This window comes from Diabrotica virgifera, chromosome 4 (genome assembly GCF_917563875.1).
Source record: "Diabrotica virgifera virgifera chromosome 4, PGI_DIABVI_V3a".
Lineage (NCBI taxonomy): Eukaryota > Metazoa > Arthropoda > Insecta > Coleoptera > Chrysomelidae > Diabrotica > Diabrotica virgifera.
Genome location: NC_065446.1, coordinates 31,932,392 through 31,956,284, shown reverse-complemented (window position 1 = coordinate 31,956,284; position 23,893 = coordinate 31,932,392). Strand labels below are relative to the sequence as shown.

General features: G+C 34.4%; 1 protein-coding gene across 3 annotated transcripts in view; it reads left to right on the top strand.

Annotated features, from left to right (window-relative positions):
• The window catches only part of LOC114327878 (protein DDI1 homolog 2), a 40,601-nt gene extending 18,921 nt beyond the window's left edge, over window positions 1–21,680 (top strand). For 2 of the 3 annotated variants that reach the window (XM_028276591.2, XM_028276590.2), the window contains exons 3-5: window positions 1,428–1,682; window positions 7,789–8,211; window positions 21,301–21,680. In XM_028276591.2, the coding sequence (XP_028132392.2) occupies window positions 1,428–1,682; window positions 7,789–8,211; window positions 21,301–21,515 (893 nt within the window). In that variant the 3' untranslated portion in view covers window positions 21,516–21,680. Of the gene's footprint in view, window positions 1–1,427; window positions 1,683–7,788; window positions 8,212–15,775; window positions 15,952–21,300 lie in introns of those variants that run through there. The other variant, XM_028276593.2, reaches the window with a different exon arrangement.
• Window positions 21,681–23,893: the final 2,213 nt, after the last annotated feature.

Genomic DNA, 23,893 nt, shown 5'->3' with positions numbered 1-23,893 from the left:
ATTAACCTATAAAATGACAGAAGTGCCAAAATTTCGTAAATGTCATTAGTGTCAAAATTTAATAACAGTGGAGTAAACTTGCCTGCAGTTGGACCAATTAGAAACAAGCATTACGGCGCGGTAAATGTGAATCACTCCTCTTGGTTAAAAAACAAACTATAAACTCTACCCATGATTTTTAAATCAAGGAAATAAACTGCTCGTCAAAAGTTAGGGATATAGAAAATTATGCTGATTTTCATAGTTGATTTTTTCGCGAACAGACGGATTCCGCTATTTTTTTTTATTTTGGATTTTTCTTTAGTATTTACACAATTGTGAAAATGTTTACTCAAACTTATTTTTTGTACTTATACCAGAGAACAAGGAGCACACTTATACCGGGTGGAAGAAAAGAAATGTTTTTCTTATGTTAAGTTTGAGACACCCTGTAGGGAGAACGAGGTAAGAGGATGTGAGTATACATCAACATCAAAATCGTATTGTAGTCTTATGTTTTGTGAACATGTTGTTGTTTGAATGTCCCTGATATCTTTAGAAACAAAAAAAATAGACGGTTTTGTAATTTAATATGTGTTTTAACCGAGACAAAAGTTAGACACCTTGTAGGGAGAAAAAGGCACAAAGGTGAATATACCTCAATATTTTGTTGTAGTCTCGTATTTTGTGAATATTTTATTTTTTCAATTTCTCTGATATCTTTAATAACAAAGAAACTAGACGGTATTACTCTTTGATATGTGTTTCTATGTTTCACATGTGTGATGTGATACCGTCTAGTTTCTTTGTTATTAAAGATATTAGAGAAATTAAAAAAATAAAATATTCACAAAATATGAGACTACAACATAACGTCGAGGTATACTCACCTTTGTGCCTTTTTCTCCCTACAAGGTGTCTTAAACTTTTGTTTCGGTTAAAACACATGTTAAATTACAAAACCGTCTATTTTTTTTTGTTTCTAAAGATATCAGGGACATTCAAAAAACAAAATGTTCACAAAACATAAGACTACAATACGATTTCGATGTATACTCACATTTATACCTCGTCCTCCCTACAGGGCCTCAAACTTAACATAAGAAAAATATTTCTTTTCTTCCACCCGGTATAAGTACAAAAAAAAGTTTGAGTAAACCTTTGCATAACTGTGTAAGTACTAAAGAAAAATCTAAAATAATAAAAAAAATTAGCGGGATCCGTTAATCTGTTCACGAAAAAATCTACTATGAAAATTCAGTAGAATTTTCTATATCCCTAACTTCTGACGGGCAGTTTAATAACGAAAACCAGTTACAAATTTCATTCAATGTAAAGCAAGTAAAATTCAATTGAATTGTTCAATGTTTTCACATTGAAATAACAAAAAGGTCAACTTAGCAAAACATTTTAAATGTTTTTTGCTTTCTAACGTTTAGTATTTTTAGACAATTTTGCAAGTGTTCTAAGAGAACAAGTAAAGGCAAGACAGGACCGTGAGGAACAAAGACTGAGAATGTTAAATGCAGATCCTTTCGACACAGAGACTCAGCGTCTGATCGCCGAGGAAATTAGACAAAAGAACATCGAAGCTAATATGGAGGCAGCGATGGAATACAATCCGGAGTCTTTTGGCACCGTTGCGATGCTATACATTAACTGTAAAGTAAATGGATATCCAGTTAAGGCATTTATCGATTCAGGTAAGTCTTAATATGATTTGTTTTATACACAATGTTTATCTCTTTATCTATAGTCTATACTATACCCATGATCATATCTATCTATGTGTGTAGCCCATGATATCCATTTTAGGATTCCCCTTCTTGTCTACATTTTTTTCTGTCCTGAGCTAAGTTCATCTATCTGGGACGGCTTTCCTCTTCAAGTCATCAACCCATTTCAACTGTGGTCTTCCTCTACTTCTTTTTTATTCGTATTGTCTCCAGTGTAGTATTTCCTTGTTCCACCTATCGTGTCTGATGTCGTGCCCCGCTAATTTACATTTAGTTTCGGCTACTTTGTCTCTTACATCCTTCAAGTTTGTAATATTTTGAATCCACTAGTTTCGTTTTTTGTCTTTCAAGCGTATTTGCAACATCTGTTTTTCCATTACTCTCTGTGTTTTTATAAGTTTATCCATATTATTTTTAGTTAGCGTCCAAGTTTGCACTCCATACGTGATTACTGGTAACACACACTGGTTGAAGACTTTAGACTTATGATGTTGCCCAAATTTCTTATTCTTCAGGATGTAGCTCAATTTGCCAAATGCCGCCCATACCAATCTTATACGTCTTTTAATTTCTTCTGTTTGATTTTCTCTGCTCGCTTTTATTACTTGCCCCAAATATATAATATATTCTCGTACTTGTTCTATTTCAAAAAATCCACGAGGAAAATAAAATTCCTGTAAGTAGCTGTCTGTATACCATAAATCACAAAAAATACAGGATCCTTTGTAAAAGGTATATTTAAAAGACCCCGATAAGGGTTACATCACAAAACAAAACGTTTACTTGACACTCAATTCTCAATATGTGAGGTTCATCCCTTTCATATCACATCCACCTGGGTTAGAGTCCTGTGTTGCCCTGGGTAATATTCAGGAATATTTGCAACATCCATCGATTTTATTCATAATATGTAGTATCATTTAAGATCTTGCAACTTTTAAAGGGTTTTTACCCATAACTTTTTGGTGGCTCACGCATGCATGTTATTTTCTTAACACTGATGATGTATTACTTGTTAATCCGAAAACGTTTTGTTTTGTGATGTAACCCTTATTGGGGTCTTTTAAATATACAAAAATTGGAAAAAATCCTTTGTAAAAGGTATAAAATTTTATTAAAATCCCTTTAAAGGGCTACATCACAACAAAACGTTTTCGATTTTTATAAAAAATCATCATCAGTGTTAGATAAACTGGATGCTAGCTGAGCCACCAAAAAAAAATATCCGGGTAAAAACCCTTTAAATATAACATAGATGCGTTAAAAGTGCATAATTTAATAAAATGCCTTATGATGGTCACATGGCAACTAGGATAATGCCCTAAGGTAATGTATTGAAATTTCCCAACACGTGGGATCCAAATTGGGTTGTTTACATTCCAATGACTTAATGGCAACTATGTTATATTTAAAGGGTTTTTACCCGGATATTTTTCTTTGGTGGCTCGGCTAGCATCCAGTTTATCTAACACTGATGATGATTTTTTATAAAAATCGAAAACGTTTTGTTGTGATGTAGCCCTTTAAAGGGATTTTAATAAAATTGTATACCTTTTACAAAGGATTTTTTCCAATTTTTGTGATTGATGGTATACAGCCAACTACAGGAAAAACATTTTCTTTTCCTTGTGGATTTTTTTAAATATACCTTTTACAAAGGATTCTGTATTTTTTTGTTCTATTTCACTTCCTCGAATTGTGATAGCAGTATCTTGTGTTTGTCATCGTCTTTGTTTTGCCTAGATTCATTCTTAAACCTACTGTTTTTGCCTGGTGTTCTAATTTTGCTAGCATATCTTTCAGTTCATCTTTACTGCTGGCTATCAGAACGATATCATTGGTGTATCTAAGGTGACACAAGGATTGCCCATTTATTTTGATTCCTGATTGATTATCTTTGGTGATATGGTGTTACCCTGTATTATTCCTCTTTTTATCGCCATAGGGTTTGTATATTCGTGCGGTATAATTGTGGTTGTAGCATTTCTGTAGATGTATCGGTAGTGGTAGTCTATTCTGCTACTGTGTAGTGAGCTTTTTATAGCCCAGTGCTCAACACTGTCAAAGGCTTTTCAAAGTCAACAAAAGCGATGAAAATCGGTATGTTATGTTTGTTGGCTTTTTCTATAAGGGTATTCATTGTCAAGAGGTAGTCACAGGTGCTAAAACTAGGTCACAGGTGCCTAAATCCTGCTTGTTGTTTTGATTGATACCCATCTAATTTTGATGTTAAACGGTTTGAGATGATTTTTGTAAACAATTTATAAATTAAGAACATTTACAACATCAATATGAATTATGTCATCAGTCAAAAAAGAACATTCGGTTGCTGTTCCCTCTGCTAGGAATTTTTATCCAGCTTCCTGTCTGGGGTTTGCCATAGGAAGGATAGATACATCAGGATTTGATGGAATAAAGGACTTGAGCCTGTTTCCTCCTGGGAAGTGGAGCGTAGGAGAGAAATAATAGGACAATAATAGCACAGAGTTACCAAGCCTCGAAGTATGTAGTGTGTTCTCTAGTGGGACTGTCTACAAGTAGTACCTGCTACCCACGTTGTTTTTATCATCATATATCATACATCTTTAAGTGGAGCAAAGGGCACCTTGCGGTGTTTCAAGTAGCATGAGGAATGATGGTGAGGTTGCTAGTCCCACGCATCATCTGTTGAGTTCCGTCCAATTTTGTTTACTAGTTTTCTCCATTCTCTTCTGTTTTTTGCTATCTTTTTTGCATCGTTCCATGTTAAATTATTTTCTTTGAGTTCTTTCTCTATTGTTCTTTTCCACGTATAAGATGGTCTACCCATTCTTCTTTTGCCTTGAGCATTGTAATGTAGAGCTTGTCTAGCAATATTTGTTGCTGGTTTTCTTAAGGTGTGTCCTATCCACTTCCATTTCCGTTTTTTTATTGTATGTTCTATCCTTTCTTCATTTGTTATTCTCCACAATTCGTCATTAGTAATTTTGTTTGGCCAAAATATTCTCAGTATAATACGTAGGCACCTGTTAATGAAGGATTTTATTTTCTGAAAGAATTTTTTATGGTGTTTCCATGTTTCTGCTCCATATAACAGGACAGACTTTACATTAGTTTCAAATAATCGTAACTTTGTTCTTCTGCTGATGTTTGTCGAGGCCCATATCTTGCGCAAAGAGTTGAAAGCGTTTTGTGCGAAGCTTATTCTTTGTGTTATGTCCTTTTCTGTGCCTCCTGTTGTGTTTAGCAGACTGCCCAAATAACAGAAATCTTTTACTTCTTCTATTTGTTTCCCTTCCAAATATATATTATTTCCGTTCGTTTCCCCATTTGATAGTATTTTCGTTTTTTTCGGATTTATTTTTAAGCCGGTTGTTTTTGCTATGTTGTTCAATCTGGTGATTTTGTTTTGCATGTGTTGTCTGTTTGATGTTATGAGAATATGTCGTCAGCGAACTCTAGATCCTCTAGTTTTGTAAATGGTGACCATTGTATACCTGTTTTTTTATCTTCAGTTTGTTTCATTATCCAATCTATGACTATTATAAACAATGTCGGTGACAAGACACAGCCCTGTCTTACTCCTTTTTTTATGCTTATTTGTTGGGATAGTTCCCCTTCATGTTCAACTCTGGCAAAACATTCGTCATAGAAAAGCCTTATTACTCTTATATATTTGTCTGGTATTCCATAGAGTTTTAATATCCTCCACATCATATTACGATCTATTGAATCAAACGCTTTTTCGAAGTCTACAAAGTTGATATAAACTTCCTGATTCATTTCTGCTGATTGTTCCAGGATGATTCTTAGGGTATTTATATGGTCAATACAGGAACTGTTCGGTCTGGGGATTCATTTATGGGATTCATTTATGGGATCTTTAATTCTCTCCAATATTATTCTGGCCATTATTTTGGTAGCTACAGTGATAAGAGTGATTGGTCTCCAGTTTTCGCATAGTGTGAGATTTCCTTTCTTTGGTAGCTTTATTATAACTCCTTCACCCCAATCTTTTGGTATCTTTTCCTCGATCCAAATTTTTTTAAATAGTAAGTAGTACATATCCACTGAGAAGTTTAAGTGTGATTTTATCAGTTCTGCGGGAATTCCATCAACACCAGCCGCTTTGTCATTTTTTAAAAGGTTTATAGCATACCTTATTTCGTCCTTCGTAAATTCGTCGTTTCTTAAGATTAATGTTTCGTTTCTCTCAGTTTCTTCCATCTCTATTTGTGATTCAATTCCTTCTTCATAGAGTTCTGCGAAGAATTGTGTCCATCTTTGGGCAATTTCTTTTTGACTTGTGAGTGTTTCTCCTTCTTTCCCCATTAGTTTCGTTCTTTGCTGGCTCTTGCCCCCTTTAATTTCTTTGGTTATTGCGTAAAGTGTCCTTGTGTCATGCATTATCGCTGCTTCCTCTGCTTTTTCTGCCATTTGTTCCATATACAGCCTTTTATCTGTTCTGGCTTGTTTTTTAACTTCTTTATTTTTTTCTGTGTATTTTTCCTGCATTTCTTTTTGTTTTATCGGGTTTGTTGTTTTGATCAATTCAGTTTTGATTGCTCTTCTTTCCTTGATTTTTGTTTTAGTGTCCAGCGTTATCCATGGTCGATCAGCTTTCTCCTTGCACCCTAATATCTCTTTCCCTGCTTCCATGTACGCGTTTTTATATATTTCCCATATACCTTCAATGTTAGATTTTCCTACTTGTTCCAAGTTCCCCACATGCCTCTCCAACGTTTGTTGGTATTTGTTTGTTATGCTAGAGTCTCTTAATTTATTTGTATTGAATTTTCTATGTTTTTTGTTTGATTTATAATTTGCCTTGAGGCTAATTTTTATTTTTGATCTCACTAATTCGTGGTCTGATGCACAGTCGGCTCCTCTCATTGCTCTCACATCTTGTAAGGAATTTTTCCACTTCTTTTCAATGAGAATGTGGTCAATTTGGTTTTTAAATTTTCCTCCTGGTGACGTTGTTTTTATACGTACTTCTTAACCTAGGCCACACAAAGGAAGTAACAATAAAAAAGAAAAAAGAGTAAAGTGTAGATAACGAGACTTATTCTTTTGGCATCATTACCCTGGATGGGTCTTTGTCTGTCCATTTAGACATGTCTTGTGCCCGTCTCCTTCATTGTTTTACATTCATGGTTTTCAGGTCTTCTACGTCGTGCAACCATATTGTTCTGGGTCTTTATTTTTTCGTATTGGCTTCAATTGTGGCTTTGTTGTTTTTGTATCTTCTTGTCTCTGGACATGTCCCAGATATGACAGTCTTTGACTTTTCGCAAATCTTACAATATCGTACCCTTCATTTAATTCGTTAATTTCGTCGTTTCTGCTGATTTTCCATGTGACGTTCTCCTCTTACACCGGGCCGTATTCATTTCTTGTTAGTTTCATTCTCTCAAATGTCTTGAGTTGCGCTTCATCTTTTTTTGTCATTACCTTGGTTTTATAACCATAGGTTACTACATAGTCATTTTGGTCCTTTTGTCTAATAATTCCGATGTCATCAATCTTTTATTAGCATATTATATACGATTCCCACTGCTAATACGTTCATTAATTTCGCTCCTTACGGAATTCTTTTGATTGATTTCTGTGCAAAGATATGTGAAGGCATCCACACGGTCGATGGTATAGTTGTCTATTGCGATATTATTTTCATTATCAGGTGTTCTTTTGGCGGTCATGTACTTAGTTTTTGTTTCGCTTATTTTAAACGTTTTTTCGTGCTTCAGGATCAGTTTCCTTGAACACCTACTAATGAGTAGACTCTCGATGTAGCCGAAATGGCTCATTTTTTATACTGGTAAGGTCATTCGACCTACCACAGTAGCTAGTTTCAATTACTTTGGATCTGGAACTTTAACCTGATGATGGACTGATTAGTCCGAAAACGTTTGTATCGTACCAGTGATGTACCTACTTTAAGTCCAACTTGGATCTTTTTTAGAAAAAATTTTAAATAAATTATATACCATTTACAAAGAAAGATTTTTACTTCTTTAGTAATAATAATAATGTAATGTAATAGTGCTAATTCCATAAATACTTTAATAACAATAACGATTCTTTTTTATAGGCGCACAAACCACGATTATGTCTAGTCGTTGTGCAGAAAGGTGCAATCTAATGCGTTTAGTTGATACTCGATGGGCAGGTATAGCTAAGGGAGTCGGCGTTCAAAAAATTATGGGCAGAATCCACATGGTACAAATCCAAATAGAAAACGTATTTTTAACAACTAGCTTCTCGGTGTTGCCAGACCAACCTATGGACATGCTTCTCGGTTTGGATATGCTGAAAAGACACACGTGTTGTATAGATCTCAAAACCAATGTCTTACGAATTGGTACCACCGGTACTGAAACACCGTTCCTACCCGAAAGTGAATTGCCTGACTGTGCAAGACTGAGTAGTTTATCTGAAGAAGAGGTGGCTTTAAGATCAAAGAAAGAATTTGAAGAGAAGCAGTTGCAGACCGCTGTAAAAAATAGCCAACAAGGTAACTATAACTTCTTAATTTGATTAGTTTCCCGTACGAAATACCAAATCATTTATAGTCCGGGAGATAGCGTCAAGTTTGACCGGAGCATTTTAGCATGGCTGTTTTTTTTTGTATAGTCCAAAGCTTATTAACAAATCATGTGTCAGCTTGTCCAAAACCGGGGCTTTTAGGCAAGAAAAGATAAAATTGAAAGTAGATGGAAAAACTCTAATGTCAAATATTTATCTCCGTGCCTTTTTATTTATACTTTTTTATATTGTGTCGTATAAATAATAAAAACGTGGTATTATAAAAACAATTATTTTTCAAATAGAAATGCCAATTTTAAAAACAAAAAGGATTTCCGATGCCGGAAATTAAACCCGACTCGCCTGGGTGAAAGCCAGGAGTCAGGTATTTTAAACACTATAGGCCATTATGGAAGTAAGGCACGGAGATAAATATTTGACATATAAGTTATAGTTCCATCTACTTTAATATTTTATCTTTTCTTGTCTAAAAGTCCTGTATAGTCCAGAAAGCCACTGCGCATCCGCTAGGAAAAATATTCCGATTCGGATTTTTTGCACAATCTTACTCAAAAAGGACCCCTTTTAACAAATTTGCATGTTGCCATGACCAAAAGTGGGTCAAAAATTTTTTAAACGTTTTTTTTTCCTAAAATTATTTTTTTGCATGGAACAAAGTTTTTTTAGGTTTTTTGGATCATTCCAAACAGAAAAGGTCTTTAGTGACTTTTCTCTAAAGTTGATAGTTTTTGACATATAAGCGATTAAAAATTGAAAAATTGCGAAATTGGCCATTTTTAACCTTCAAAAATTATATGAAAAACTTAAAATTTGAATGTTGCCAAGATAGGTAGATATTCTTTAAACATCGATTGATGAAATTCCGAAGAGTTTTTTGCAATACAATATTCAAAACTCCTTTGTTTTTTAATTGCTAATCAAGCGTGCGCGACACTATTTTCCACCGACAGTATGGGGCAAATGAAAGGCATAAATTCGTTATTTCGTAAACCGGCGACTTTAAGGAAAAATCCCGAAACAGGTCGACTTTTATTTTTAAGTTATGATATTGTGGCATATATGGTATACTAGTGACGTCATCCATCTGGGCGTGATGACGTAATCGATGATTTTTTTAAATGAGAATAGGGGTCGTGTGCTAGCTCATTTGAAAGGTTCTTCAATTCTCTATTCAGTAATATAAACATTTATATAATTATTTATACAGGGTGTCCTTCTACTTCTTTTTTTGTCAAATAATTTAATTTAATAAACATTTTTTGGACGCCCTGTATAAATAATTTTGTAAATGTTTACATGACTGAATAGAGAATTGAAGAACCTTTTAAATGAGCTACCACACGACCCCTATTCTCATTTAAAAAAATCATCGATTACGTCATTACGCCCAGACGGATGACGTCACTAGTATACCATATATGCCACAATATCATAACTTAAAAATAAAAATCGACCTGTTTTGGTATTTTTCCTTAAAGTCGCCGGTTTACGAAATAACGAATTTATTCCTTTCATTTGCACCATACTGTTGGTGGAAAATAGTGTCGCGCACGCTTGATTAGCAATTGAAAAACAAAGGAGTTTTGAATATTATATTGCAAAAAACTCTTCGGGATTTCATCAATCGATGTTTAAAGAATATCTAAAAAAAAAAAAAAATTTTCCATGCAAAAAAAAATAATTTTAGGAAAAAACAAAAAAAAAACGTTTAAAAAATTTTTGACTACCTTTTGGTCCTGGCAACATGCAAATTTGTTAGAAGGGGTCCTTTTTGAGTAAGATTGTGCAAAAAATCCGAATCGGAATATTTTTCCTAGCGGATGCGCACTGGTTTTCTGGACTAGGAGTCGCGCCAGCTCACAGACATTTTCGTTATCAAACAAGTACTATCTACCAAAGTAAATTCATAGAATCCGTGCTAAAATCACCGTAAAAATTTGACACTACCTCCCAGACTATTATGTATCTCTATTTTATTACCAGTTTAATGGGCTGAAGAAATAAAATTAAGACTTACTCACAATAACCTCAGGCACACAAAAAACTCACATTAACGCTACAATTTACTGTCCATCTTCTGGTCTTCGGTAAAGGTCCACTCAAAATGATGCTCTTTCAAGGAATATACAGTAGACTCCCTCTATATCGAGAACTAAAATGGCAGACTAATTACCTCGTTATAAGCGGATCTCGGTATATCAGACAACAATAATATTAAAATGTTTTGATGCCTCTTACCTAGTTTATTAGGTGTTGATGGTCGACCTGAACATTGAACAATGAGATTTCGCCATCATAAATTGTAAATTTCCTACAATATTCAATATCGCTCGATAAGCAGGAAGAAGTTTATTACAGGCGGCGGCTTTTATTACAGCACTGGCCTCTATAATAACACAGATGTTTTTGTTTGTTTTTTGTTTTTTTATTTCCACGGGACAAGCCCAATACAGTTACAACTTTTTACAAATTGTAGAACAATTTAGTATACTAAATATAAGTCATATATAACACATAAAATATAATAGTTAAAATAGTTAAAAGAAATAAATTACATACAGAACAAATTAGAAACAGACTGGTAAAGGTGGACAAGACAAAACAATTACGAGGCAATATTAATTTGTTGCAAGTCGCGTATAAATTGGTTAGGTGTGGAACTAAAATTAAGTCTCTCAGTATTTTGATTTGCTAGGCGTAACATTCTAGTTATAGGTTCATTGAGGCTATAATTACATCGATGAAATGGTACATGAAAAGTGGTTTCAACTGCATTTCGAGTACTGTATGAAGGAACTTTAAAACCAACCTTAGCCAATAAATAATTACTATTTGCTGTACCATTTAACAAGCTATACAGAATTTTCAAATCATGGTGATAACGACGTTCTTCCAGGGTATTGATATTTATAAATGCTCTAATTTCGTCATAACTGTAAAACCTGTTACTCCCATTAATAGCTCTAATTTTAAATCACAAAAACCTAAGGAATTTATTTTGAACTTTTTCAATTTTTTCTACGTAAACATTATAGTAAGGTGACCAAATACTACAACAGTATTCCAAGTGAGGTCTGACAAGAGAACAGTATAACAATTTTAGGGTATTGGGACTTTTAAAATCATAGCAGTTTCGTTTTATGAAGCCAAGCATCTGTAATGCCTTTGAAATAATAGAATCGATATGATCTGCGAATTTTAGCGATTTGTCAAACATTATTCCAAGATCTCTTATTGTATTAACACAATCTAGTGGTGTGTTATCAAGTTTATATTCAAACGGAATATACGTTCTACCTTGATAAAAACTAATTTTATGACACTTTTTGACATTTAGCTCCATTTCATTTTCTTTACACCAATCCTGTATTTTATTTAATTGAAATTGCAGATTTTCGGAATCGTCAGGACTAGATATTTTCGAAATGATTTTTAAATCATCCGCAAACAAAAGTTTATCACAGTTTATATCTGCAATATCATTTATAAATATAATAAATAATAGCGGACCCAGATGTGAACCCTGAGGGACACCAGAACTGACAACTACATCCTGAGATACACAGTCCTGGATCCTTACTGCTTGGCGCCTTCCTATTAGGTAGCTTTCCAGCCATTCAAGCAGTTTCCCATTTACTCCAGCAGCTTCTAATTTAGACAATAGGATGTTATGATTTACCCTGTCAAATGCCTTGGAGAAGTCTGTATAAATAAATAGAATCAATTTGATACCCACCCTCCAAAGCACTCGACAACGCATCCAAATAGCAAAGAAGATTTAATTCCGATGATTTGTGTTTCTGAAAACCATATTGCTCATCTACTGGAAACAATTTGAAACATACTGAGAGGCAGTCCGACACTAAGCTTTCAAATAACTTAGGAATAGTACTTAATATAGATATTGGTCTGTAATTTGTAATGTCAGATCTACTACCAGCTTTATGTATTGGCGTTAAAAAACATAATTTCCAAGGATCAGGAAAGTAACCAGTATACAAAGAAGAATTAAAAATTTTCCACAATGGTCTTACCAAAATAAAACTGCATTTCTTTAAAGTTATAGGAGGTATTTTGTCAGGACCAGGACCTCTGTTCACATCTAACGTCATCATTCTTTCATATACTTGAGATATTGTAATATTACATGAATTAATCGTTATATTGGTGGTGGGAGGTAAAACACGTTTACTGATTGTTTTATCAGAATAAACTGATGAGAAATATAATGCAAAAGCATTTGCAATATCACTTGGAGTTGTATAAGTGATATTGTTCAATGACATTTCATTTGGTAAACCTGTTCTCGTTCGTTTTAAATTTATGAATGACCAAAAGGATTTAATGTTACTATGAATGGAATTTTTGATTTTCAAGAATTTGATCCAAGTTAATACAAGAAAGAGAAAGGTAATCATTCAAAGCATTAAAATCAGTGTTATTAAAATCCAAATAGTAAGAGATGTTCTGGTTTGTTGAGCAGTTATTACTACAATGAAAATCTTTTATGGCAATGTTCAGGGCAGGATGGTGCCTATCTAATGGAACTATTTCCTCATCAGAAGCTATAACTTGAATAGAACTGTTATTAGCAAATATCAAGTCCAATAAAACCCCACGAGAATTGGATATTGTGTTGATTTGAAATAAATTGTGAAAATTACATAGATTTGACAATATCCAAGCAGATTGAGTTTCATTAGGAGTACAATATTGACTAAAAGTAACATTGGAAGACAGTTTATCATTAGACCACATAATGTTTGGCAGATTAAAGTCTCCGAACAAAAATAGTTTGGAAGCTGGATACTTCTCACTAACTTCATCAATACTTTCACTGAATTCGGTATATACAGCTGGTTCCGCTTTGGGTGGAATATAAACAGTTCCAAATATTGCCATAGACTGACCACTGCCAATAGTAATAAACAAATGCTACAAATATTACTGCTGCTTACAAATATGGCACTCGAGATTGACTTCCTGACCGCAATCCGTTACCCCTAGTGTGGATGCTAGTTTCACTTGATCTATCTTTTCGGTACACAATCTAACTTTCCATACCAAGTTCAGAGTCTAGAAAATCAGCAGTCAGCCAAGTCTCAGTTAAAATAATTACATCATAGGAACAATGTGAAATATTTAATAAAAGAGTCTGAAGTTTAGTTCGAAGCCCATTTGTATTTTGGTAATAAACATTTAAGTTATTACTTAGTTTTTTGAACAATTTTGAGTATATTGTGGAAATATTTAATGGTTAAATTAAGTTCACCTTATTCAAACTTCATTTCGAGTTTTACTAAAAAGCTCACGTTGCATTTGAGTTTGATCGAGGCTTACAAAAAATTTTTTGTCTTTGTTGGTATTGTGTCTATTTTTAAACACCATAAAAGCTTCTTGAGCAGAAGATAGTGTTATTTTTACTGGTCGATTGCCATTTTTATTTTTCTTACCCACTCGGACTATTTGGGTCCGAGATGTTGGGCATTTCTATATATTTGGGGCATTTGGGGTATTTATTTATAGCCATTACTCCGCTAAAAACAGGTAAAGAAACATATTCTTCGATTTAATTTTTCCTCGTTGTAACCAAATATGCCTCGTTATAGAGGATTGTAGTTCAATAGGAATTTTATGGGACATTTAATCTCGTTATAAGCGAAAAATCGTAATATCCGTGTTCGTTATAGAGAGAGTCCATTGTAGTAGAATAGACGCGTACTAAGCGCTTCTACGCATACAAATATCTGGGGCACGAAATTCGTTTAAATAGAGACAACCAGACCAATGAATTAATACAATAGGGTTGACTTGGGCGGCTTATGGAAAGCTAAGAAACGTTTTCAAATCAGCTCCTCCCATCTGCTTAAAGAGAAAAGTCTTTGATCAATGTGTGCTGCCGGTTCTAACTTATAGTGCGGAACCGCTAACTCTAACTAAGACGTCCGCAAACAAAATTCGAACAACACAGAGGGCAATGGACCGGTCCATGTTGGGATTAACCCTAAAAGACCGAATAACCAACACAGAATTTCGCAGTAGGTCGGGAGTAACCGACGCAATCAAAAGACTATCGACCTTGAAATGGAACTGGATAGGGCATGACGGCAGATGGAGGAAACGTATTCTCAATTGGAGGCCCAGACAGGACCAGTCTGGCCTTTCGAAGCATAGGACGACCATCAACAAGATGGACAGATGACCTTAAGCGGATATGCCAAGATTGGATGCAAGCCGTTCAGGACAGGAATTTGTGGTTAGTGTTATTTTGCGACCTGGCGTCGCAGCTCGTGTTATATATTTGATCTATCTACTTAAACTTCTTATTAATCAGCACCTGGTTGTCTACTTATCGTCCTTTGTCAGTAAATTGCAGGGGGGTAAATAATATTCTCGCGAGAATTTTTTTACTGAGAATATTCCCATTCTCGAGAATATTCTTTACTCACCTATAGGGGAGACCGGGGCAAAACGGTATACTTAAGAAAAAAAATCATAGAAATAAAACTGGGCAAAATGGGAATGTATTTTAGTCAGGCTGGTCGCGTTCTTAAATATGATCAACTTCGTCTTCATCCTCAACACCTGCACAGGAATTATGAGCCCATCCATTACAGACACTACACACTACCCATCCCTCAATTGACTGCAAATATAAGTATCCACATTAGATGCAACCACAATCTTTATCATCTTCTGATGAGTCAGTGTCCATCTGGTTTCCTTCTTTCGTTTTCTTTGATTTTTTTTATTAGTTTTAGTCAGATTCTTCTTACAAAGTTTAAATGCTGTAAAGTAGTGGCAATTTAGGAGAGCGGGGCAAGATGGGATAATATCCCGTCTTGCCCATGGGATAATACCCCGTCTTGCCCCAACAGACATAATTTCAAATAAAAGTAGTAATTTCTAACGTAAAAGATATAAAACGGTTCACAGCACGCAATATTAAAATTCAGTAACATATCTATCATATTTGAATGAAAAACGTGATACAACTTATACTCACCTTATAGCACTTCTATAAATATCACAAACATTTTTAACAAAACAAAAAAAAAACGGATTTTATGTCTGTAAAGAAGCACACTACGTGACTAGAAGTTTCTTTCTAATGACTGAAGTGAGTCAACCCACTTTCGTTAGAATTGCTATGAATTTCTATTGCCGATATTATGACGACTATAAGTTATGCACACTGATGCATTCCCCGTTCTGCCCGAGCCTCGTTTTGCCCCGGTCTCCCCTACATGTACTTTTAAAAATTTAACTAGAGTTAAATGCTTCAGATAGCAATCAATTTCAGTCAGTAGATACAAAAACCAGTTTTATATGATTTCACTCATTAACTAAATGTTATCAAGTTTTTTTATTATTTACTTTTCTATTATTCTTATGACACAATTTCTGCTATATTCATATTTTGTTTTCACATGATTCTATTCTTAATGACATGATTCACTTACTTACCATAATCTCATTATTACTATGACGGAATAAACCTGATCCCAAATAAAGTTTATTATCTCTTTCAGAGAGTAAACGACCCCGAGAAAACCAATCCACTTCCTACAGTAGTTCGTCTCAGAACAAGAGAAACAAGAAACAAAACACTCCCAATAGAAATAATTAAATCGATCCTTCTAGTCATTCTTCCTGTCAAGTAGTTCTTATATCAAATATTTGGTTAAATAAAAGTATTTGTAAAATTTGTTATCATTCATTTAATGTAAAAGTTAATTTTTTTGCTGCTTTTTTTATTTTTCTAATGAAACATTTGGTCTATGTCATTCGAACTGATAAGAACCTACTCTTAAGTCTAGCAAGGAAGCCATGTTGCTCTTCAAGTACAGTACAACCTGCCATATCCGGACCTCCCCATATCCGGACGGTTCTGCGCCGTCCGGATCTACCGAAATCTACCGAGAAAGGCAGTCCTGCTGTTGGACAACGCACTAAAAGAAGAACTAAAAGATGGCGAAATAATGTACTATAGAATCTATAAAACGTGTCTATCGACGAAAGTTATTGACGGCGTTGATTACTGGAATGTATGAAGGAGAAAACGTTTCAGAGACTATAAAATAAGTAGTGGTCTTGATATTTGGATTTTTTCATATCCGGATCGGTCTGTCGCTACATTGATCCGGATATGGCAGGTTTGACTGTATTTAAAATGAATCTTATAACATCGACCTAGGGTCACTTTAATTACCATAAATGTTTAAACTAAACCATATATTTTGATGTCACCATTACAACTACTGTGCTAGTTTCATTTACTTTACGGAATGCACTGAGGATGATCTGAATCAGATCGAAAATGTTCTGTTTTTTACTCCATTTGGACGACACTTTTTTAAGAAAGTTTTAATAATAAAATTTTATACCATCATACAAACTGAAGTTTTTAAAAATGTATAAACATTTTCAATTTCTTTGCAATCCGAAAATGCAGCAGCATTAGACTCTAGTTAAATCGAAGAGTGCAGGAAGAGTCTATACCGGTGTCGGGTATTTTTTTACCCTCATCAGTAGTCCCATATCCTCTTCTCTCCAATTTAACCAGGTACCTCGCTTTGGGCCGTTCCGAATTGCAAAGAAAGAAATGCCGCGGATATGCTAGAGACATCTACCGAGAAACAAAATAAGTTATCAATCAAGTAGCACAGAAAACGACAATGAATATCGTTCCCAACATGGGAACGCTACTTGATTGATAACTTATTTTGTTTCTCGGTAGATGTCTCTAGGATATCCGCGGCATTTTTTTCTTTGCAATTCGGAACGGCCCAAAGCGAGTTACCTGGTTAAATTGGAGAGAAGAGGATATGGGACTACTGATGAGGGTAAAAAATAGCCGAAACCGGTATAGACTCTTCCTGCTTTCTCCGATTTAACTAGAGTATAATGCTGCCGCATTTTCGGATTGCAAAGAAATTGAAAATGTTTATACATTTTTAATTCATTTACTCTTTTGTGGAGTACTAAGGAGTCTTTCTCGTTGGAACTTTTACCACGCTGAGCAGATAGGACGTGAATTGTTTAAAATTCCCTCATCTTAATTTCGTCTCGGCACCCGTATGATTTATAATTTTTGAAAATCACGGGGGGTAGTAACCAGAGAAAGTTCCACCTGTTGTCAATCTGGTGGTATGGGAACGATATTTATTGTCGTTTTCTGTGCTACTTGATTGATAACTTATTTTGAAGTTTTTACTTCTATGTAAAGGTTTAAAGAAGAAGTTTATTTTACGATGATTAGAACCGAAAATATCGCCACAAAACGAAAAAACGTGTTTTAATTCTTTTGGTCAATGCGTTCTTTTTATTATGACACACGAAGCAGTAACTTTCACGCTCACAAAAACAACAGCACTAAAAATGCGAGTGGCACAAAGGCGAATGGAAAGATCGATTCTCGCCGTGACAAAAAAAGACAAAATAAGGAACCAAGACCTAAGGAAAAGAACAGGTGTCACTGATGTCGTCGAACGTATAGCCCAGCTGAAATGGAACTGGGCAGGTCACATAGCGAGACTGAAAGACTTAAGATGGAACAGAAAACTAATTGACTGGCGCCCAAGAGAAGACAAACGCAGCAGAGGACGACCACCAACATGCTGGATGGACGAGATTAAACGAATATCCAAGAAATTGCAACAAGACGCCCATAACCGTGGAGAGTGGCGAAAAATGGGAGGGACTTATGCTCAGCAGTGGACAGATGAAGTTGCATGATGATGATTAATCTTTTTGAGGTTGTTGGTGCAGCTAGGGGACGAAACTTTTTTTTGTACTTGGAGAAAATCAAGGCAGAGATTGATTTTAAAATTGATCCCGAGTCATAACGGTTAAAGAAAATACAGTAAAATGTATAGTCCTGTCGCCAGTGGGGGTACAACGGCCTCCTTAATTCAGATGGACTTACCCAAATTTTTTTTATGTATTTTGACCCGTAGAATACGAATTTTTTGGGTAACAGTCGATCCGGATGTCGATAAGATTGTTATAAACAAAGAACTTGAGGAATCACATAACAGCGATTTTTTGCAAAACAAAACATTTTTTTGTATTTTTTGGGTCATTCTAAGCAAAAAATTATTTTACAAGTTTTTTCGTAGGATGCATAGTTTTCGACATAAACGCGGTTGAACTTTCAAAAAATCGAAAAATTGCAATTTTTGAACCCGAATAACTTTTGATTGAAAAAGAAAATAGCAATTCTGCTCACCGCATTTGAAAGTTGAAGTCAAATTCTATCGGTTTCGGTTACTTACATTGCAAAAAATTAATTTTTTTATTGTTAAACAAAGCTATAAACACATAGTGATTGAATGATGTTTTCAATGCATTTCTCATTTGAAATCGAACGAGTAGGCGCGCATACACACAATTTCTACGTAGATTACGTACATTACGTACATTAAAACGCATGCATTGGGCACGGGAAATACTATGTCTTTATGGCTTTGTTTAACAAATAAAAACTTAATTTTTAGCAATGCAAATAATCACAACCGATAGAATTTAACTTGAACTTTCAAATGCAGTAAGCAGAATTGCTATTTTATTTTTTAATCAAGTTATTCGGGTTCAAAAATTGCACTTTTTCGATTTTTTGAAAGTTCAACCGCGTTTATCTCGTAACCTATCATCATCATCATCATTGGCTCGACAGCCCTTTCTGGGTCTTGGCCTGTTCCAGGATTCTTCTCCACTCTGATCTGTTTCGTGCTTTTTTTCTCCAGTTTTTTATTTTTAAGATTTTTATATCATTTTCTATTTGTTCTAAATATCTCAGCTTCGGTCTTCCTCTTGTTCTTTTTCCTACTGGCATCTGTTTGAATATTTTGTTTGGTATTTCGCCTTCTTCCATTCTTTCTACATGTCCCATCCAACGCAGCCGTCCTATTTTAATGAATGTTATGATATCTGGATCCTGGTATATTTCGTATAGTTCAAAGTTGTACCTTCTACGCCAAATTCCATTTTCTTTTGTGCCCTTATATATGTGTCGCAAGATTTTTCTTTCAAAGGTGGCTAGCAATGTTTCCTCTCTTTTAGTGAGTGTCCAGGTTTCTGAGCCGTATGTGAGTACCGGTCTTATTAGGGTTTTGTATATTTGGCATTTTGTTTTCCTTGCGACGTTGTCTGATCTTAGTTGCCGAATTGAGCCATGATAACTTTTATTGGCAATAAATATTCGCCTCTTCACTTCCTCTGCTACGTTATTATCAGATGTGACTAGGGATCCCAAGTATGTAAAGTTTTTTACCCCCTCAATGTTGTATTCTCCTATTGTTATATTTTGTGGCTGCCTTATTTCTGTGTTTTTACTTACCTGCATATATTTTGTTTTGTTCTGGTTGATTTTCAGGCCACTATTTTGTGCAGCTCGTTCTATTTGATTGAATGCCTCTATCATTTCTCTTCTTGATCTTGCGATTATGTCAACATCATCTGCAAATGCTAGTATTTGCACGCTTTTATTAATTATTGTTCCTCGAGTATTGACTGTTGTGTCCCTCATTATTTTCTCGAGTACAATGTTGAACAAGATGCATGATAGAGCGTCTCCCTGGCGTAGTCCCTTTTTCACATCTATTGTTTCCGTTAGTTCGTTTTGTATCCGGATTTTACTTTCTACTTTTAGAGATTCTTTTATCAGTTCTATTAGTTGTGTTGGTATATTAAATTCTTTCATTGCTTTTATTAAGAATTCTCGGTTTATATTGTCATATGCGCTTTCGAAGTCTATGAAGAGATGATGTGTTTCGATGTTATGTTCACTTGTTTTTTCAAGGATCTGTCGCAGAACAAATATCTGGTCTATTGTTGACTTCTGTCTACAGAAGCCACTTTGGTACCTGCCAACTATTTTTTCAGCGTGTGGTCTAAGTCTTTCATAAATGACGTTGGACATTATTTTGTATGCTGCATTCAGCAGCGTGATTCCACGGTAGTTTCCACATTCTAACTGATTCCCTTTTTTATGTAATGGTACAATAATACCACTATTCCACTCCGCTGGTAGCTGTTTATTTGACCATATCTTTGTTATCAATACATGTAACCTATGCATCCTACAAAAAAAACTTGTAAGACAATTTTTTGCTGAGAATCACTCAAAGAATACAAAAAAATTTTGCGAAAAATCGCTGTTATGTAATTCCTCAAGTTCTTTGTTTATAACAATCTTATCGACATCCGGATCAACTGTTACCCAAAAAATTCGTGTTCTACGGGTCAAAATACATAAAAAAAAACTTGGGTAAGTCCATCTGAATTAAGGAGGCCGTTGTACCCCCACTGGCGACAGGACTAGTATAAGAAAATGACTTTTCGTATAAACCTATAAAAATCTGAAAAAATAATGGAGATAATTTGACATCCAAAAATACAGACGAACCCGCTTATTGGAATAACCTTCGTGCCAAGCAGACGTATTCATATAACCGGGATATTCTAATAACAGACCATTACTGGCAAGTAGAAACGTGTCGTGACCTCAAATTTCTATTCCTTAAAGCGGGATATTTCTATAATAACTGGTATTCTAATAAGCGACATCGACTGTATTGCATATATTTTTTTTCGGGGTTAAGTTGGGGCCAAATTCTTTACAAATTTAAAAATTTCAAGATTTCAAAAAAATAAGTTTCTACAATTATTAGAACCGAATATACCGCCAAAAAACGAAAAAACACGTTTTAATTTTTTGGGGGTTATGGGTAGACAACATGGTATTTTTATGACTGGAATGGAATATCTCTGGGGGCCTTTTTCACTATCAACTGGCTAGAGCCTTTAGGGTTTATTATAGTATAATTTGACTTTATATGATATTCTTTCTAAGGTTAATTTTTAGTTTGTCTTTATAAGACATGTTCTGATGGGCACCTGAACTGTAAGTGATTAACCCAGTTTATTTGTTTCTGTTGTTTTTATTATGTTTTATGTTCATAATTTTTGCGACTAGCTGTATATAAGACAAAGATCCAGTCCACTATAAACTGTACAACAGTACGACGGTATTAATATTTATTTCATTTTTTAGATTCTTCGCCTTTTGGAGCTTCTACAAGCAATGCCGCCAGTGCTGCCACTACTCCTACACAAAATGAAACTTTTTCCAATTTCACAGAAGCTGATATTAGCGATCTCGTTAGCATGGGATTTAGTAGAGAACAAGTGATATTTGAACTAAAACGATTCAATGGTGATAAAACTCAAGCTACTGCTGCGCTTTTTGCAAAATCTTTAAAATTTTAATTTCTCGGGGATCTTTGGTTTGTGTATAGTGATATTAATTTTAAGTACTGTAGACATTACAATACATACTTGACACTCAAATTGATTTTGAGGGAATCTAAGCGTTTTTATAATATACTAGCAGTAAGTTTAATATTTAATATTAAATAAAATAAGTGTTATTAATTCGTTTGCTTCTTACGGCCCCTCTACATAGTGCTTTCAGTTATGTGCTATTGAATATGTAGATGGAAAGCTATCACTGTTCTATAAAATATTTGTCAAAATTGGTAAAACGTCTTTATTTTTACTTAAGTAATTATTGTAGTTTGGCTCAAGAAATATTGTCAAAAAAAAAGATTTACTAAAATTTGTAGAAATAATTACCGTGCTACAAATAAACATCACATTCGCGGATGGATGTTGACGAATAGACCATTCCAGGGTGACGTCATTTGACAGCGACTGATGGGCAAAATATTGTAAACAAACTAGGTTAAGTTTAGAAAACCTTTGTTTAATTTAAGAATATGATTAAAATACTAGCGTTTTGTTCAGTTTGAAAGTATTCCAGTAAAGGTAAAAGAGATAAAGTAAGTTTTATAATACCAACCGCATTTAAAGACCGAAATGTTTTAAATCACTATAATCACAATACACTGTAAACAGAACGACGATATGGGCCAAGAAAACTGATTTTCTGATTATACCTTGTTTTTGCATCCTCTACGAGGGTGTCCTATATCCAATATTTAAAATTTTTGTAGTTAAAATCGCAGATTTTTTATAATAAAACGAGAAAATAGCAAAAATAACACCAAAAACACAATTTTTGCCCCTCAGCAACGGTGTCGAAAGTCACGTGACCTGGAATGGTCAATAGGTACGGCTGCGGCCATTGAATAGTTTACACCGTTCCATATCTGATAGCCGATTTTTAAAATTTTTACCTTATGTAAACGCACATTTTACGTCAAAATAACATTAATTATCAGTTGAGGACCAAGAATCAAAGAGCACAAATTGTAATAGATAACGAACCCAGTCCAGAAATTGAAATCAGGAGAGGAGTTAGGCAGGGATGGATTATGTCTCCATTACTATTCAATGTATATAGTGAATTCATTTTTAAAGAAGCATTACTACGTGAAATTGAAGTACATATTATAATAATAATTAACGAAAGAAATATTAACAACGTAAGATATGCACATGACACCGTGATTATGGCAAGTTCTGCTGAACAACTCCAACTACTACTTAACAAAACAAAACAGTTTCTATGAAAAATATAGAATAAAAATAAATATAAAAACGACTAAATATATGATAATAACTAACAAAACAAATATACAAAGAAACGCACATTTGGGAAACGTACCGATAGAAAGGGGTTGATAAATACAAATTCTTGGGAATCTGGATTTCAGAAAATAATGATCAAACGACAGAAATATGGGTCAGGATAGAAATAGCAAGAAATGCGTTTGTAAAAACGAAAACAATTATTTGCAATAAACACCTTAGATTAGAACTGAGAGTGAGAGCTCTGAGATGCTACGTGTTTTCAATATTGCAATACAGTAGCGTACTGATAGATCAGCGGGCCCTGGTTCCAGTTGGAATGCGGGCTCCTCCCAATAAAATCACACATTGAATATCAAAAGTTTTTAATAAACATTAAATATAAATCAACATATAAAAACTCAAGCTAATTTAAAACAGTCAAATAATATTAATCCTATCGTTTTTTATACTGACATGACTGATCACTTTACTCCAGCCGTTTTTATACCTGAATAATGAAACTCAAAAATTTTCTACATCTAAGACCTGGGTCCCGCGTACCAAAAAAAGTTTATTAACAGCAAGTTAAAAATTGGTTAATAGCTTAACGGTGTCTATTCGGACAAACTTTGATATATGGGAACATTGGAACAGGGAAAGTTTTAATTGTGGAACGTGATTTTAATTGTGGTACTAGCCTGATACGTTTATAATTGCGAAAACTAACAGGTTGTTTTTAAGTTTATTCAATAGCAAACTTTATACAATATATGAAAAAATGTTGGTCCGACAAATATGTTAGGCATTTTAATAAGTCCGACACGTAAAACATGTCAAATGACAGGAATTATGTTGGTGATAGATAGCAAGATAGCAGTCTGATTTTTGCTTTAATAAGTTAAAGGGGTGAAAATAAAAAGAGAAAATTGAGTGTAATTTTTAATTTCAAATATCTCATTCAAAAGAAACTTTTTATTTACTCTAAGGGACTTTCGGCCCTCGGTAATAAGCTGGCGGTAATTAGATAGCCGCCGGTATCCAACAGACGCCGTACAGCGAGTATTGGAGACCACAGCCTTAGATCACGGTCTCAGATCTTAGATATTTCAAAC